This window comes from Musa acuminata, chromosome BXJ2-1, assembly GCF_036884655.1.
Source record: "Musa acuminata AAA Group cultivar baxijiao chromosome BXJ2-1, Cavendish_Baxijiao_AAA, whole genome shotgun sequence".
Lineage (NCBI taxonomy): Eukaryota > Viridiplantae > Streptophyta > Magnoliopsida > Zingiberales > Musaceae > Musa > Musa acuminata.
Genome location: NC_088338.1, coordinates 21,421,200 through 21,441,214, shown reverse-complemented (window position 1 = coordinate 21,441,214; position 20,015 = coordinate 21,421,200). Strand labels below are relative to the sequence as shown.

At 35.3% G+C, this 20,015-nt stretch overlaps 1 protein-coding gene across 1 annotated transcript in view; it reads left to right on the top strand.

The window, feature by feature from the left end:
* The first annotated feature begins 368 nt into the window (after nucleotides 1–368).
* The window catches only part of LOC104000001 (AUGMIN subunit 3-like), a 33,889-nt gene continuing 14,242 nt past the window's right edge, over nucleotides 369–20,015 (top strand). The window contains exons 1-5 of the mRNA XM_065093794.1: nucleotides 369–3,294; nucleotides 9,962–10,114; nucleotides 10,311–10,422; nucleotides 10,488–10,629; nucleotides 11,152–11,227. Coding sequence (XP_064949866.1) covers nucleotides 3,283–3,294; nucleotides 9,962–10,114; nucleotides 10,311–10,422; nucleotides 10,488–10,629; nucleotides 11,152–11,227 — 495 coding nt within the window. The 5' untranslated portion in view covers nucleotides 369–3,282. The remainder of the gene's footprint in view (nucleotides 3,295–9,961; nucleotides 10,115–10,310; nucleotides 10,423–10,487; nucleotides 10,630–11,151; nucleotides 11,228–20,015) is intronic.

Here is a 20,015-nt window from a genome sequence, read left to right as displayed (position 1 = left end):
TCAAGGCACATTTTTTTTTTTTTTCATTAGGGACAAAGAGGCTCAGAGCATTGATGCTTCACTTATTAGAATTTGAGAATCATGTTCATTTATTTTTTTTTTAAAACTATTATATTAGTCCTTTACTAGAAAATATATTTAGGGGTTTCTCAAATTTTATTATTGAATAGTCTATTTGTTTACTTGCTTCTCATTCTTGTTTAACTTCTGGCTTGCCCCTCAACATTCTATAATATTTCTTGCGAACTATTGGCAATTACTCTATAGGAATTGTGACTTCTGTTAGTCTCTGTTATATTTATATAAGAAGGAAAAAAGATACATTAACTAATTCTTGAATTGCATTATAGATATTCATTTGTCACCAGAGTATTCATCAATAATATTTTTACACATATCAATTCCTTAAGCCTTTTCTTTTTCTTGTTTATTTGTGTGCTTTCACTTTGCACTTTTCTGCAAAAATATATTGCAAACTGATATTTAGCTCATTTTTTCATCATTTTAAAACTAAAGAATTATCATACTAAGAATGTAGGTTTGTCCAAAGAAAGCCTACCTTGTTGGAGTTGAATATAAAGGCACAAAAGATAATACTTTTTCTGTTGATTAATCACTTGAATAATTTGCACAATTAGCTTATACTGTTCCACTTATCAAAAACATGATTTTTAATTTCGATGTGTACTGCCCGATATAGGCAGTACGTACTGGTCCAAGAGCCTCTCGACGCGCGGACTGCCTGCTATCAGCCGGTGACAAATTTTTGGCCCCGTATCGCCCGATATAGGGTTGTATTGGGCAGTAACAGTCGAAATTTCAACCATTACCAACTTGTATCCTATTTTAGATGTACTACTCGATATGGTATGCCTCGATACGTACCGTACCTAGCCAGTACAAATCAAAATTATGAATCTTGATCAAAAGTATGTTTCTTATTCTCCCGGTTGAACATGATGTAGTGAATAGTCCTATGGTTTCTCTAAGTGTGCATTTCTAGAGGTCCAGAATTTAGGAGTATATTATTGCTTTGGGTCATTGAATGATGAAATTTAGAAATATATCTTTCTAAGGTTTTTTTTGGCATGAACTCCATCCTCTAATGTTACATAGAAAATTTTTCATTGATGTCACTGACCTAGTCTTACATGATATGTCATATTTAGTAACTTATACATCCTGTTGTATTTGTCTCCTTCAAAATTCATAAAGTGTTGCCAACAAAAAAACAACAGGTGAAGATTAGAAATGTTGTATGATTGGTTATATTTATTAGGGTCATATAATGTTGAACTTTTTAATGTTTGTGACTTAAATTCGAACACTCACAATCGTGGTTGCTTGCTATCTGGCTGAATAAGTTTAGGTGTTGTTGGGTTTATTGGTTATGTTAATGTTGTTTTGAGCTCGAGATCTTGGTTAGATGAATTTAAAAAAATCAAAGAGAATATAAAGAAGTCAAAAATTCGGAAGAAAAATATATTTTTCATATATTTTTATGGTTCTAAATAGAATATCAAATGCAAAGCTACCTTTCTTGTGATCCTAGAGTTCTTTCGTGGTGATTGTTATTTATCATTTTTTACAAGAATTAGTGACCAAATGACATTCCCATAACATGGGTCTTTTCCTCTGTTTTTTAAAATTGTCATGGAATAGTACAGCCAAAATTTAATAATCTATAAACTCCTCGACCTCCGGTCTTTGCTTATTAAGGTGTCTTTGTTCTGATGAAATTAGTGAGCAATTTATTAATGGTTTTAGACCGTTCATTTCTCAGGTAACTAGAATTGCATTATGTAGATACGGAATGATTGGATAGTGTCACTTGGTAGAACGAATTTTCTTGGCTTATGCTATCTAGTTTCAACATTCACTACTCTTTATAGAGTGCTTGTGATCAGGATTTCAGATATGCTCACTGATCCAGAGTTTTGTTTGGGCTTGCTTATCAAAATCAAAGGATTTATATTGGCTCTGGAAAAGGTGCTAAAGTTAAGTACCTAGTCCGAGCCCTTCATGTTGAAATTATTATTTCATTAGCAACAAGTTTGTATGCATTTATGATGTAATTATTATATAGTCATTAAAGCTTTCTAATGTGGTATTTTATATTGCTTGCTTTGTTTTAACTAAAATGATTACTCACAACATTCAAACTAAAATGACACTTCCTTGGCGCAATACTCGCTCTTCTTGGCCCGATGTCCGAATCCATGGCCCGATGTCCGAATCCATAGCCCGAAGCCTTCTATCGATACGTCGACCGATCCACCAGCCCGTCCAATCTTCTGACATATTCCTTTGGCCCAACATGATTTTCCTGCTTTAATTGTCTCATCCTGATCGAAGTATCCTGCATCACTCAAAATGCAGATTAAATCATAAATACATATCCAGTAGTTTCATCATCAAAATACGAGATTCAATAAAGTTCACCCAGTTCTTCAAGGACCATAAGATTCTATCCTAATAGGTGTTAGGATCAAGAGCGCACTAAGAGGGGGGGGGTGAATTAGTGATTTTGTATACAGTTTCTTTTCAAATGAATTTAAGACTTGATTTAGTGATTTTGTACGACAATCTATGTTTTTGTGTAACATTGTTGGTCAACTTGCTGTTTGTAAATTCTAGGTGATAAATTTTATTTTGCATTTGCTTTCTTATCTCTAGCTGTCATCATCTTAATTCCTTCTGAAGAACCGTGTTATGAGAAGAGACTGGTATAAGATTGATCTATGGGATTCTAGTCCGCATAGCTTCTGCATATCTCCTTGAAGCATATACAGATTTGGTATCTTCCGACACACTCTATTTGGGATTCCAGTCCACATTAGCTACTGGAAAATGATTTTTAAATTTTTTTTCAGTCATTAATCCCTAATATTCTTCTAAATGAGATAAGTGGGAGGGGGAATGTTTTGATTTGTTTTGTGAGAGAGCATAATTTATCCTAATTCTAGAGTGATATTCCCATCAAATACTTCCATCTGCATGAAGATAATTCTTATTTGATGATGTTTGCATGTTTCTATCCTTTAGCTTTTGTATCAAGTTATGGTCATACAATTCCAGGTTACTGCAAGAAATCCATGCCCGGTGCTTTTCAGACATGTATTATGGTTCATCATCATAAGTCTGAATGTACTGGATCAATCAGCAGAGTTAATGGACAACCATTAGAGGTTTCACGGAAACAAGGACTTCATTGGGGAAGTTCTTTCTTTCCTTTCTCGGCCTTACCCTCGGTCAAATGCAATCAGATTATGCAAGGTAGAAATGGCTGCCACGGTAAGAGGCTTTGGTTACTACAAAATTTTGGGAATTCAAATGTATGCAGTTGTCTCTCCCTGTGCAGTAAGATTTTTTTCCTATTATTGAAGTCCTTGGTGCTTATTTGCTACCTCCACCTTTCTGCACAACAAAAATGGTCTACAGATTGGAGGAACGCCATTGTGGACCTTCTATATTGGTTTGGTATGAAGCCCCCATTCAGCACATAGGCTGGTCTTTCCATGCTAGTTGGTAGATATCATGTGTCAAGGTTGGCAACCTTCTTTCCAAAATCTTTGCATCAAAATGCAAGTGCAGCCAAAAGAAGCAAATGGCAGACCCTGTTGAAAATATCATATGTTCGTTGCTGCTAAATCAGTGGTCTGATTTAGCCTTGAGATTGTTATTTAAGTTGCTGCTAAATGAATTCTTCCCATGAATCAGAATCTGTTCATGGGAAGAATTCATTTGTAAAAAGTACAAAAATCAAAACCAAAGCATAGCACAATCTACACGTTGGCAGGCTTCATGTATTGACTCAACCATGATTAGTTGACTATGATGAAAAGCTCAGAATAGATCTAATTTTTAAATTATGGTAAAAAAAGTTAAAATATTGTCGGCTATAGATGTCAGATTTGAAGTTGAGTGGAAGTAGTCCTATTGTACCTTTTCAAAAATAAGCTCATGGTGACATCTATATGAGTGGAATATTGACCAATACATATGTAGAATTTCACATTGTTTCTACGAAAGAGTAGGGTTTGATGTCTCCTCTAATGTTGTGTTACCTTTGCTTGGAATTGGTGTTCCAAAATCATTGCCAATAGGTTTTGTGTACTTTTCCTATATTTGTGGCATTTCTTTATTGTATTATCAGTTTTGTGTATTTTTTGCATAAGATAAAGATATTTTTGTGTATTTTTTTGCATAAGATAAAGATACTTATGTAGGTCATTAGAATCCGAAAACAAAGCCAAAAAATCCTGGATCCTTTTCTTATATACGTGTTCTGTTGCATCTTTCTGGTGTGTCCTTGCATGTGATAACATATGGTTCTATAGTTTATTATACTCTAAAACAATTAAGTGCTACTTATGGATATATATGATTATATTTTAGGATTATTTACAGATCATATCTATAACCTCCTAAAGGACAAATGGAAGTTATCTTGACGAATTACATTTTCAGTATTTTGGAATGTACATTTCTGCATGCATAGACCTTAAGACATCAACTTAATCCAGTTTGGTACAGTATAATATTTTTTCATGATTGTATTATGCCAATCTGCTGATCACAATAACTTAAATAACATTCTTTTAGTCGATGTACTTCAGGATCCAGATTGTATATAACACTAGCAATGATGTGGAGTATATGAAAACATAAAAACATAGCAATGATGTTGAACAACAGCGTGAGCTGAATTAGCAGATTCAAAAACAGCCTTGAAACTTTATGTTCACATTGTGAACTTGATTGTTTTGTTTAAATGTGTGGATGTGCCTGTTAAATTTATGAAATTTATTTGCATGTTGTAGTGTAGTGATGGCCTATGTAGGATGTGAGAAATGTTGACGGTGGGAAAATCTTCAAACTCAAGGTTTAGTTCTCGTTTCCATTTACAGTCTAAAACCATTTATACTAGCCTTTGTCAAGGTTTCATATGTTCATTTGCTAGGTTTCTCCCAAAAAGTCATGAATCAGAAAACGATTTATGGTTCATTCTATGATTGACATTTCATATCGTGTTGAATACTGGTGGCAAATTCTTGGGTAGGTTTTTGTTTTTCTTTTGACCTTTTTAATTAATATATCTCATATACAAAATATAGATCTTATTGTTGCTAGTGTTCACAACAACAGGTTAGCCTTATAGTTACACTCTCTGGAAAGTTATTTTCACAGTGGAAACTTAATATTGCTCTGAAGATAAATTTGGTAAAAAATATATATTTTTTCCACAAAAAGCTTTCTTTTGTTTATTTTTTACGAAACGTCCCTTCATAATTTTTTCTTTTTGCCTTTTTATCTCTGTATAAACCTGTGGATCTTAGACCACCTATTCAATGTGTAGTTTGGTTTAGTATATGTCTTTTTACAAAACTTCAAAATAGGTTCAAAGACAATTTAGGATATATATATATATATATATATATTCTAAGTTTGTGCTATAAATAAGAGGTCATGGGTTTGGAAGCACATCCAAGTGCATAGGAGCGTAAAGACCTATAAAGATTGATATAATTATGTGCTAAACAATTAGAGTTTATATCAAAATGATTGAAGTGAATGATATATAATCATGAAGTTAAGGCCTTGATATCTAAAATAATATTCTTTAGAGTCCAAGGAGGATCTTAGTCAAAATTAATAATATTAATGAGTTGAAGTGAATCAATAAAGGCTTTAAAGTGATTTAGATGGAGGAGCAAGGCTTGCTTTAATCCCTCTAAAATTATCATTCCCTCAGCCAGTAGTGGATTGGAAACACAAGGAAAGCCACTAGCTATCAATAGGTTGCCTTCAGGATCTTTGAAAGCAAATCCACCACTTGTACCCATAGAAATAGAGCTATGAGAATGGTCACATTCCAAACTAAAAGGCGATATAAAAAGTGTTTTTCATTATTACTGGTCCCCTCAGATCTTCTATAGCTAATAAAATTTTTAGAATCAACCATAGCCTTATAGAATAGGGATAGAAGAGTAGATTGATGATTGTAATTATTACGATATAATCAAGAAAGCTAAAGATAACTAGTAATAAAACTCCTAATCTAAAGTTTACCCTGAACCTCTAAGTTTGTTCCTTCCTCTAACCAGGACTCTTCATCCTAGCTATTGAATGATAGGAGGGAGTATAGAAGTCTTTTCATAACTAAGGACCAAATAGAGGTAGCAAATTATACTAAAAAAGAAAATGTTTGGAGAAGTCAGTAAAGAGGTGACAAATCAGGTATAGTTAAGATTAGAAGTGCAAGATTTGGGCAAATTGATCGGTTGTAGGTAGGCCCTTTTAAAAGTTTCCCAATGAAAGGTTTGATCTTTGGGCAACTACAAGTTACCATAATGCCTTTCAACTTGTCTAATAATTTTTCTTATTCTAATCATCCTCTTTGATAAATCTATATGCATCATTGGTGTTGATTAGACCTTTAGGGGTAAGGGTCTAGATCCATGCATCAGCATATGGGACTTGGGGAATATGAATATGAAAAATACTTCAAATCAGAAGAGGGTGGAAAAGATCTTACAAAATAACTAAATTTCAGTTTCCTCTAATAATAAGATCAGATATGGTATCAATGTTCATAGCAACATTAATATTAAAATAAGTGGGCCATCTACTCGAAGGAATATTACAAAGCCAAGGGTCATCCCAAACCTTTATGGTGCTACCAATATTGATGATTCTCTTAAGCTCGCTCTTAACAAGGGAAATCAAATGGCAAAGACCACACCTAGTCTTAAAGATTCTATTGTGTTTATAATCAATCTTTGAATATCTTCATTTTTAGTTTGTTGTAAAGTGGCCTAAAGTTTATCTTTATGGTTTAACATAGGAAGGATCCATTAGGAACCAATAGATTATTTTACTACTAGAAGGCACCAATAAATGTTCTTGATGGGAGAACGTCTATATAAACGAGGGTTTTGGTTTTGGCTCTATCTCTCTCTCAAGTCTAAAGGATTTCCAACACCATCTAATGTGAGAGTTCTGAGCCTAGAAGTGTCAAAATACAAAGAGAAACCATTGTTGAAATTTTCGACAACAACGGCTAGAGGTACACAATTTTCATTTCCGCATTAGTTTTCTTGTGTTTCTATTATGGTGGTTTAGAAACACATTTTTGTATTAAATTTTCTAACAGTTGGTATCAAAGCGATTAACCTTTACCTTGATATGAAAGAGTTTTTATTTTTATACCATGAATATGGCTTGATTTCGGTTTCGTTTTTAAACCTTTTGATATATTTCATGTTGAAAATCATGAAAATATAACATTTTCAGTATTTTTAGTCGGTAAAATGCTTATATATATATATGAATATTTGATTATATTAATTTATAATTTACCCACACGGATTATGAATTGGAATATAATTTGATAGTTTTTTCATAAAGACTATTTGAATTAAAATATTAACCCATAGCCAATTTTTATGTCATGAGATTTATCTTTTGGGATGTTTAACATTGGTAAAACATGTAATTTAATCTATTAAGCCTTAAATTTTGACATAACATATTTGATCTTATGTCGTTTCTCAAACTGTTAATTTCTTTGATATTCGATGTGACATTCTCAGGGTGATAACTATAATATATGGAAGGAGAGGATTCTCCTCCATTTAGAGCGGATGGATATTGATTATGCCATTAGGAAGGACAAACCACCTACAGTCACTAATACCAGCACTCTAGTTGAGGTCACATTATATGAGCAATGAGAGCGATCCAATCGGCCCAACGTAATGTTTATCAAGACTAAAATAACTGCTGGCATACATAGTTCTGTTGACCAACATGAGAAGGTCCGAGACTTGCAACAAGTTATCAATGAGCAATTCATCACTTCGAAAAAAGCACTAGCAAGTACCCTAATAATGATATTCTCATCCCTCGGACTCACCAACATAAATGGTGTGCATGAGCATATAATGCAAATGCGAGATATTACAACTCAACTTAAGAAATCTGAGGTTAATATGTCAAAATCTTTCCTGGTGCACTATATTATGAATACCCTTCCACATTAATACAAGCCTTTTAAGATTTCATATAATACACATAATGACAAATGGACAATCAATGAATTAATTGACATGTGTGTTCAGGATGAAGAGAGGCTAGTGATGGAATTGGGTGAGAGTGCATTGGTGGTAACTACTCACGGGAAGAATAAAACTGACAAAAATCCACACACTTCTACTCTTTAGTGCACTATATGGCATATGCAACTTTTTGTCTTGCTTCTTCACAAGTAATCAAATTCACACGAGTCAAATCCTGTAGCATCTAATGGAATATGGACTAACATGCAGTTCATTAAGCATGAGGAATTATGGTTTGGCTAAGAATAACATTTCACATGAGAGACATTCTTTTCCTTGAATTTTCCTCCCTTAAATGCCAACTTTTTAATTGAACTCCCTCTTTTTTGTTCTTCAACCATGGAGTCTCCTTGTAATATTTGAGTTAATTTAATAAAATCCTTTGTAATATCTGTTTATCCGATTACCCATTATAGTTGTATTTGAAGAACACAGCTTGAATTGTCCATACCTTTCAGACGACTGTGAATTCCTGTTGGCTAAACCTGACACAGTATGCTGTATGAGACCTCAAATCAGCATTTACCTGTTAAGAATTAGGTCAAATAATAAGCACTCCATGCAGGATCAGATGCTGGCCCTTACTAACACAAAGGTGTGCTCTGATGTGAATTTTTCTTTTTTTTTTTGAAACTGCACCTTCTTGCCTGCAGAGCAATGGAAAGTTCCATGGTTTCATGTAAACAATATAGTGTGCACTGTTTATGGTGCTAGTATCAATGGCAAGCAATCCTGATTGTAAATGCTGGGGCTTCCTGATATTTGGTGTTATAACAATAGTATTGTTTGTTGATTTCTCCATCATGCTGGAACTGTTATTAAAATGAGGCAACAAATAATTTTTGTTTAACTTTGCAGATTGTTTATTTAATATCTAGTCCTTTTTTTATTCTTGTTGTTTTTGGGACATCATTTTTGGTGCCAGCGCCTTTCTATGTGTACACTTTTGACCTATGCCATCCTGTTCTAAACAACATGGTGATCCTTGTTTCTTATAAGAAAATTAAATTTACAAATGAGTAATGCCAGAAGTTCTGTGCAGAAGAGTAACCAATGAAAACTTTTTTTGGTACCACCATCTAGATGTCCCCATATCTGATGGTAATATATTTGGCTGAAAATATGTTTGAAGTAATTATTTAGGCAATTCTCTTTAATGTGTTGATGATGAAACAACCTGGAACTTTATCCCTTGTACAAGGACTATCCCTTTTCCTTTGAAGCGAAAAATAGACAGTGTATATCATTTTATCAATTAGGATTATGAAATAAGGACTACAAGAGAGAGGAAGAAAGAGTGTGACAATGAAAATGAGTGAGTGTGAGAGTGAGAGGGAAAGAAGCACAAGGCGATGACAACCATTATAGACTTAACATCATCGCGAATTGATTGCAAAAGTAATAAAAAATCTCTAGCTTTTTAGCTGAGATATTGACTTTCCATCCAAAAAATCCTCCTATCAGAAGTCTTCACCGAGTACGAGGACAATGTATTGTTATACATGACTTGTAAAATTAATGAATCTGGCAGTGACTGTCATGCAGCAAAATTACTGGGTAGAACAACAAAATTGTGCACTTTTGATCCCTTTTCAATGGGTAAAAGAAGCCTGTCTACATAATGACATGACAATATGGATTTATTCATTTATTTAGTATCAAAATGTGAAAATTTTGTGGTTGTGACTTCTTATCGTCTTTTTTGTATTCGGCGGAGTACTTCAAGCACTATTTTGATCTCATCATTCTATTTTCAACAATATGATTCTATTGGCACATTCTTTTCTTCTTTTGTTGAATTCATGATGGTGGATCATACTAAAGAATCTCATGTTTTGCAGTATATTAGTCATCTAGTTAATCAACTTGCCAGACATCAATTTTTGAAAATAGCTTGTCAACTAGAGCGAAAGACGATACTTGGGGCTTATTCATTGCTTAAAGTGATTGAGTCAGAGTTGGAAGGCTATCTATCAGCAGGCAATGGTCGCGTGGTATGCAAACAACTATTCATCATTTCAGCATCATATGTAGGAGGGCTGGTTCAAGTTCCAAATTGATACCAATGCTTGTGTTCTATTTGTTCAAATCCTATCCTCATTCCCATTTAAACTTTTATGCATTAGGGAGATTACCAAATAGAAATATTCTTGTATGTCACTTGTGTTTTGGCTTTTGCTTGCCATGCAGGGTCATTGTCTCTCCCTTATTCAAGCTGCATCAGAAGTACATGAACAAGGGGCAGTTGATGACCGTGAAACATTTCTGCATAGTGTCCGGGATCTTCTAAGCATCCATTCGAGTAATCCTTGATATTCATAATGACTCAATACAACCTTGAGTTACACTGATATGCTTTTCTTTTAGATTCTCAATCAGCATTACCGACATATGTATCAGCACATGGTATAGTTCAGCAGATATCAGGATTGCAGTCTGACTTGCTGTCTCTTCAGTTTGAACTCGAAAACTCTCTTCCAGAAGACCGAAGAAGATGTATCAATGAACTGTACGTGAACTTTGTTTATCATGTGTACAAACTTAGATTTAATGTACCAAAGACTGGGAATAGAATGAGTCAATATTGGACTAGCAGTTTTTGAGAAAAAGAAAGCGTTATAGCTAACCCCATGTTATTGCATAAGTCGTACCCTGTTTTCTAATAGTGGCTCATACTCGACCCTGACCTTCTAGGGATGGATCAAGTCAATCTTTTTTCCTTTTGAATTAAAAATGTTATCTAGTAGGTTACTTGGCAACTTTTCATATGCTTTTTCACATCAATGTTATGAGGATAATCAGAATGAACTCTTTGTAGAAATATTCATGATATGCATTAATATACATATTTATTAGTTTTTGTATATCACAATAGGATTTGTGATATGTGTACACATATTTATTCTTGTATGTCTTGTATATCACATAGCATTTGTGATACGTGTTTATGACGATAGTCACCTTTCATATGTTTTGATGTTATTCGTTAATATGCGTATTTAATAAATGCTTTGCATCTTTTACGGTGCAGATGCACCCTTATTCAGACCCTGGAGCAGTTATTGTTCTCGTCATTAACGACAGCAAAACCATTGTTAACACCTAGGGTATGTCTTTCTACTGTGTTTGTTGATTCATAAGAAGCCTTGTTACTTTGTATTTTGCTTACTTATCTTCAAATTTTTGTATATATACTTGCCAAACCTTTATAATACCATATTTGTCCCTCTAGATTTTACGTGTAACCTTAAAGATTTAGATTTGTGTATATTTGCTTCTTGATACATGTTAGGGTATATATGATTAAACATAATACCTATTGGGTTGGACGTGGAACTAATTTTCCATATTGCAAAATACAAACAAAAGTGAACAAATTCTTCATGAGAATTTGGCATGTACATATTTTCTTAAAGATTCGGTAGGACATGATAGACAACCGAAAAAGTAGAACTAGACTTTCAAAGAGTAACTTTTCTTGAAAATTATTGTCATGATGACCATGATAGTTAAAACAGTCTTGCCAGCACTGACACTAGACCTGAGGCTAAACATATTTATGCAAATGTTCTTGTAATTTCAAAAAAAATCTAATCAATAGGGAAAATATAAAATACCACCCTAAGCTTGTTAGGATTAATACGTCACTAAGAGGGGGGAGGGGATTAGTGCAGTGATAAAAATTATGTTGATTGGAAAGTTTCGTTTGATAAAATTGTTTCGTCAAAGCTCGTATCGAAAAGTAATGAAAGTTGAAAGTAATAACTTAGGATAAATGTAAAGCCTAGAGTGTAGATAAGTAATGAAAGAAAGTAGTAAGGAAAGAACACATTGGATTTATAGTGGTTCGGTCATTGTGACTGACGTCCACTTCCGATTTCTCCTCCGTCGAGGTCACCGGCGTCCACTAATGGTCTTCCTTCAATGGATGAAGACTAACCACCCTCTTACAATACTTTCTCCTTTTCATGGGTTTAGGAAAGAACCCTTATAAATCTCACACCTCACTTCAATGATCATAAAACATAGAGAGGGAGGAGGAGGACACATCACTTTTGTAAATCTTTCACACCTCAACACTTTAAGATTTTATTCACAGTTTGATATACTTTCATGCAGAAAGGAATGGGATATTTATAGGCCCTAATGGCTTCAAAATTGGAGCCTAAAAGTGTCTCATCCCGGGTTTTCGGGGTACTAGCGGTACCACTGCTTGACACTTTGACATTGGGTGGTACCACTTCCCGGTCTGGCAGTACTACCACCTAACAGAGTCTCGAATACTGGGCTCTAGTGGTACCATCGCTTAACAGGATGGTACCACCGCCTAACAGGGCGGTACCACCACTTGGCAGCAATAATTATCGATGGTACCACTACCCAGGCTTCTAGGTGATTGAGCCCTGGGCGGTTCCACCGCCCTAGTATGGTGGTGCCAGCGTCAAACAAGGTTTAGCAACCTTTTTGGACTTTGAATCCAGCCCAAATCAGTCCAATTACGGGCCCAGTTGGCTCGTAATAGGTTTAATGGGATTACCTCCCAAACCTAACACTAATTATGTGCTAACTTCATTTAAGGCATACACTAAACAAAACAAGTCTGATATGTCTAGGTTTCTTCCAGTGAGCTTCCAACGATCTTCTGGCGGACTTCCGACGATCTTTCGGCAATCTTCTAGCGGACTCCCAACAAGCTCTTGGACTTCATGGTGATCTTCTTAGCGAGTTCCGATGAGCTACTTCTCGGCAAATTCTGGCGGCACTTCCAACGAACCTCCGGACTCCCGATGAACTCTCGAACTCCCAAAGAATTCTCGATCTTGACTTCGGTACTTCGTTTTGCTTTATGCCTTGATCGCTATAGTAGTTAATCCTGTATACTTTTCTCAATATATAGATTGGATCAAATAATTTACCAATTGATTTCATCATCAAAATTCAAAATTCAACAATCTTCCCCTTTTTAATGATGACAATCAATTGATGACGGAGTTAACCTTAACTCTCCCTATCTATATGTCATACTTGAGAAAAGTCACTCTTGAATTCAAGGTCTTTGAATACATACGATGCATATGTGATACATTTTGATATTTTTCATGTATTTACGATGTATTAGACGATACCAATCATATTTCAATAAGTATTCACAATACATTCAAGCATTTATGATACGATACATTTTACACATTATTTCAAACATTTATAATGCCAAGTTGTCATCAATTTGCCACATTTATCATTATGATACGAAATCAAGCATGGTTTTAAGAATGAAACATTTTCAAGTATCCATGCCATATTACGATGTGTTTTAAGCATTTATGATACATATGATGCATATGCGATACATTTTGATATTTTTTAGGTATTTACTATATATTAGATGATACCAATCATATTTCAAGTATTCGTAATACATTCAAGCATTTATGATATGATACATTTTACACATTATTTCAAGCATTCATAATGTCAAGTTGTTATTAATTTGCTACATTTCTCCCCTTTTGTCATAAAAAAAAAGGAGAACCATTCAACAATGCAAGTTTTTTTTTTTTTGAAATATTCAAGTAGGTTCTACACCAATTTATCCATGCTAGCAAACATGAGAAGTTTAGTAAAATCTTTGTATAAAAAGTGAGAAGCTAGCATTTTTGCTTAGAAATTTTTTGGTTCTTCTTAAGATATGTAAGCTTCTTTCTTCCTTTGTCATAAAAATAAGAAGAAGAGGAAGAAGAGTAAGGGAGGAATTTATTCTCCATAAGAAATCAAGAACCAAATTCATGAAAGGATTTGAACCAAGTCAAATCCATAATAAATGAGATTCATTAAATCAAGCTTCTATTTTAGCAAAGAGAAAGGATTCATTAAAAGAATCAAGATGTCCATACAAAATTAAATCCCTATTCTTGCAAATGATCATCACATACTAAAAGTCCCTGAATAAAAATTCTTCTTTCGTGAGAAGAGTGAGGAAGAATTCATGGGAAAGGATCATCAAATGAAAGATCAAAAATCCATGAATCAAACTTCATAAATCAAATCTCTTTTCTTGTAAATAGAATGATAAAGAATTCATAGGAAACGATCTCAATTTAAAAAGAAAATTTTAGTTACAAAAAATCAAGAAATCCGAGAAGTATAAAAGAGAAACTCATGCATCAGAAAGATTTAACATGCTTAATTCTTAGAGTTTTGCATGTATTATACCATCATCAAGAAGTGTATCGTAATATTGAAAAGCCCTATACTTAGTGCATAGTTATACTTGTTGCGCATTATTCTACATTCATCGAACAAATCATAAAATGCACTTAAAAGCTCATTGAAAGATAAATTTGTATCTAAAGAACCACTTACCTAATCTTTGATAGCTATTGGTGCGTTGTTGGTGATTTTCTTGTTGCTTTGTTCTTCATCTTCAGAATAGCTCGAATCATCCCATGTTGCTTTGAGCGCTTTCTTCTTCTTTGGTTGTTTCTTCTTCACTTGGGCATATTCATTTTTGAAATGTCCCGGCTTTTTATATTCGTAGCATATAAGTTATTCTTTCTTGGGTTCAATTTTATTTTTAGTATTATTTTAAAATTTATTTTTTTTTATGAATTTTTTGAACTTTCTTGTCAAGAGTCCCAAGTCATCATCATAGTCCTCATCATTTGAACTTCCTATCAAGTGGTCTTCATAAGTTCTTAGTATCATATCCTTCCTATTCTTTGGAAGGTTATTCTCAAGCTCTTTATGAGCATTGCAAGTCATCTCATAGGACATTAACAACCCGATAAGTTCTTCGAGAGGGAAATTATTCAAATCCTTGTCATCTTGAATGGCCGTAACTTTAGGGTCTCAACTCTTTGGAAGAGATTTTAATATTTTATTAACGAGTTCAAAGTTAGAAAAATTTTTACCAAGCGCTTTTAGACCATTGATGACATCCATAAACCAGGTGTATATGTCTCCAATGGTCTCACTTGGTTTCATCCGAAACAATTCATAAGTATGGACTAAAAGATTTATTTTGGACTTATTTACTCTACTAGTACCTTCGTGCGTGATTTCGAGTATATGCCAAATATCGAACGTCATTTCACAAATAGATACTCAATTAAACTTATTTTTATCTAAGTCATAAAACAAAACATTCATAGCCTTGGCATTTAAAGAGAAAGTCTTCTTCTGCATCTCATTCCAATCGTTCATTGGAAGAGAAGACTTTTGAAAATCGTTTTCCACAATGTTCCATAACTCAAAATCCATAAAAATTAGAAAAATCCTCATTCTATTTTTCCAATAGGTGTAATTCGTCTCATTGAATATGGGTGGACGTGTGATTGAGTGACCCTCTTGGTTGCCGTCAAACGCCATCTCTTTTGGGTTTCAAACCAAAATGAGAGTGACCTGCTCTAATACCAATTATTAGGATCAATACATCACTAAGAGGGGGGGTGAATTAATGCAGCGATAAAAATTACGTTGATTTGGAAAGTTTCGTTCGACAAAATCGTTTCGTCAAAGCCCATATCAGAAAGTAATGAAAGTAATGACTTAGGGTAAATGTAAAGCGTAGAGTGCAGATAAGTAATGAAAGAAAGTAATAAGGAAAGAACACACTGGATTTATAATGGTTCAGCCGTTGTGACCTACGTCCTATCACGGATAAAACTGTAAACATGATGTTTAATATAATGCTCATATATGTCCGTGTCTTTTGGTTTGTTTATGCTTTACACAACATATAGAGGGACAGTTGAAGGCTTAACAGCCCCAATTTAGTTAGGTTTGGTGGCCATTTTTTGCTTGTAAATAAAGGTTGTGTCATGTGGACACTTGTGGGAGATTTTGATCTATAGTGGACCATTTTGGATCCTTTATTGTGCGACCGTTCAGAGTTTATGAAGTATGTTTATAATTTACATTGGTTATGAAGTGTTTCCTAAAATGATTGCTTGTGGATCTCGAGTAAGGCGCTTTCTCTAACCCGTTTTCTCTTTTGTATGTCCTAAGGGACCATAAGAGGTTTCGGGGAGGCTGACCTTTGCGGACGGACACGTACAGGTGCCGCACGACTTAGGCAAAACTAACTAAGTCCATAATAGTCCACTTCCGATTCCTCCTCCGTCGAGGTCACTAGCATCCACTAATGGTCTTCCTTCAATGGGCGAAGACCAAGCACCCTCTAACAATACTTTCTCATTTTCACGGGTTTAGGAGAGAACTCTTACCAGCTTCGCACCTCACTTGAATGATCACAAAACTTAGAGAGGGAGGAGAACACTTAGCACTTTTACAATTTTTTCATACTCCAACACTTCAAGATTTTGTTCACAGTTTGATATACTTTCATGCAGAAAGGAATGAGATATTTATAGGCCCCAATGGCTTCAAAATTGAAGCCTAAAAGTATCTTATTCTGGGTTTTCGGGGTACTAGCGGTACCACCGTTAGTATTGGGTGGTACTACCGCCTGACACTCTAACACTAGGTGGTACCATCACCCAGTTTGGTGGTACTACCACTTAACAAAGCCTCGGAGACTAGGCTCTAATGGTACCATCACTTGACAAGGCGGTACCATCACCTAACAGGGCGGTACCAATGCTTGACAGCAATAATTGTCGACGGTACCACCGCCCAAGCTTCTTGGTGACTAAGCCCTAAGCAGTTCCATCGCCCCAATCGGGCGGTGCCATTGCCAAATAGGGTTCAGCAACCTATTTGGGCCTTGAATCCGGTCCAAACCAGTCCAATTACGGGCCCAATAGGCCCTTAACAGGTTTAATAGGATTACCTCCCAAACCTTACCCTAATTATGTGCTAACTTTGATTTTTGAGGCATACACTAAATTAAACAAGTCTGGTAAGTCTAGGTTTCTTTCGGCGGGCTTCTAGTGATCTTCTAGTGGACTTCCGATGATCTCTCGGCAATCTTTCAATGGACTCCCAACAAGCTCCTGAACTTTACAATGATCTTCTTGGCGAGTTTTGACAAGCTTCTTCTCGGTCAATTCCGACGACACTTCAAACGAACCTCCGGACTCCCGACAAACTCTCGAACTCCCAAAGAATTCTTGATTTTGACTCTGGCACTTCATTTTTCTTTATGCCTTGATCGCCATCATAGTTAATCATGCACACTTTTCTTAATATATAGTTTGGATCAAATAATTTACCAATTGATTTCATCATCAAAATCCAAGATTCAACAACGTCAAGATAGAAGTCCATATCTTGATTGCTTATTTTTTATAAAATCTGCATGTTATTTATTTATGCTACAGCTTCTGTTTGTCAGAAACATATCGCTTTCAAATCTCTTAGTGGCATACTTGATGTAAATCACCTCACTAGTCTAAATTACATGGATTGACTCCGAAACTTAAGAGTGGTTCTTATGGTAGAGAAAATCACGTACGTCCTTGATATAGTGATGCCTACACCCAAGGAAGGGGCAAGCAAGGATGAGATCACTCACTACGTAAAGTACATAGATGACTCCACTCATGCTTAGTGTTACATGTTGAGCTCTATAACTTCTGAGTTATAGAGATAACATGGAAAGATAGATGTCAGATCCATTCTCTTGTATATCCATAAATTATTTGAGGAATAGGGAATGACTCAACGATGTGAGATATCCAAAAGTCTCTTTCATGCTAGGATGACTGAAGGGACACTGGTTCAGAACTATGTCCTTAAGATGATTGAGTGGATAGAGAAACTCACGAGACTAGGAATGGTCCTACAGGACAACCTGTGTGTGGATCTTAAGCTTCAGTACTTACCATATTCTTTTCTCAATTAATCATGAATTTTAATATGAACAAGCTTGAAGTGACTCTCCCTGAGCTCCTTAATATGTTGAGGGAGGCTGAGAGCACTATCAAGAAAGAGAAGCCAGTTTTCTATGCTGGTGAGACCAGAAAGAAAATGAAGACAGAAAAGTCTCTTAAGAAGGACAAGGGCAAGGGCAGACCAAGTAAAGCAAAGGTTACTAAGAAGGACCCGACAAAGGACAAAGGCCAGTGCTTCCACTACAGCAAAGATGGGCATTGGAAGATGAACTACAAAGATTACCTTACAGAGAATGTGAAATAGAAGCTTGAATAAGCTTTCAGGTACATTCATGATCAATCTCCAATTGTAAGATTTTTGTGATAGTACAAAGGTATTAGATACCGATAGTACTTATCACATCTACAATTCGTTGTAGGTTTTGGCAAGACCTAGGAGATTGGTGAGAGGCGAGATGGACCTCAAGATGGGCAATAGAGCAAAAGTTGCTGTAGTGATTGTTGGCGAGGTCGTCCTACATCTGCTTGGTAGAGCTATTATTCAATTGGATGTATGTTATGTTTTTCTTGTATTATCAAAAATATTATTTTCATTTAATATTTGATAGTTAGTGGATATAAATTAGTTCTTTAGAACAATGGTTATTCAAAATTATTAGATGATAAGATCATTACGAGAGGAACATGCATAATGGTTTGTTTATGCTGGACATTGCTCCATATATCATGAATATAAGTGCGACCAAGAGAAAACGAGATGAGGTGAATAGTGCATACCTATGGCATTGTAGACTATGTCATATCCATGAGAGAAAGATTCAAAAGTTTCTAAAGGATGGATATATAGATCCATCTAACTATGAGTCATAGCAACTTGCGAGCCTTGCCTTCGTGGATAACTAACCAACTCTACATTTAGTGGAACTGGAGATTTAGCTACTGAGTTGTTGGAACTGATACCTAGTGATATATGTGGTCTCATGTCAACTCTTGTCATAGGTGGTTACTCCTACTTCATTACTTTCACTAATAATTTCTCTAGGTATGGACACGTGTACTTGATTAAGTATAAGTCCAAAGCCTTCAAGAAATTCATAGAGTATAAGAATGAAATGGTGAACAAGACTAGAAAGAGTATCAAGATTCTTCGATTAGATCGAGGATGTGAGAATTTGAGTACAAAGTTCACCCAGTTCTTCAAGGACCATGAGATTCTATCCTAATGGACATCTTCTTATACATCTCAGCTCAATGGTATATCTAAAAGAAGGAATCACACACTATTAGAGATATTGCGGTCCATGATAAGTTTCGTCGACCTATCTGTCTCATTCTAGGGATACGCCCTAGAGACCACAACTTGCCTTCTGAATAGAGTTATAACTAAATCGGTAGTGTCTATACCATATGAGATATAGAAAGCGAAGAAGCTCAATTATGAGGTTATTAAGATTTGGGGCTGCCCTGCCCATAGTAAGAGATAACCTCGACAAGTTGTAATCTAGGATGGAACGGTGTAAGTTCGTGGGATACCCCAAGGAATCTTGTGGGTATTATTTCTATCACCATGAGGACCAAAAGGTCTTTATAGCCAAGAGAGTAGTGTTCCTTACGAAGGCAGATATTTTTAGTGGAGATAGTGGGAGTGTGATAGAGTTGAGCGAAGTTAGAGAACCTGGCTCAAGCACTATTCTGTTGAATCTCGAATTTTGATGATAAAATCAATTGATGAAGTTATGATCTAATGTGTGTTTTGAGTGACGTAGGACTAACTTCGATCATGGAAAGGCAATTTGATTAAAGCAGGAAAAATCAGACATTGAGCTAAAGTGGAACATATCATAAGAGTGGACGTTAGAGTGGAACATGTTAGAAGAACCAGACATTGGGTTAGAGTAGAATATGTCAGACGTTGGGGCTGTTTTGGGCCAAGTGAAAGGCCCATTCAGTGACCCATATAGCCCCAGCGGTACCACCGCCCAGGTTTCCTAGAGACGTACATTGTCTCATAAGCGATTCCACTATCTGACTTAGCGGTACCAATCTTCGGCCTGACGTCCAATCTTCTGAATACAATGGAGTGTACGTAATAAAACTATCA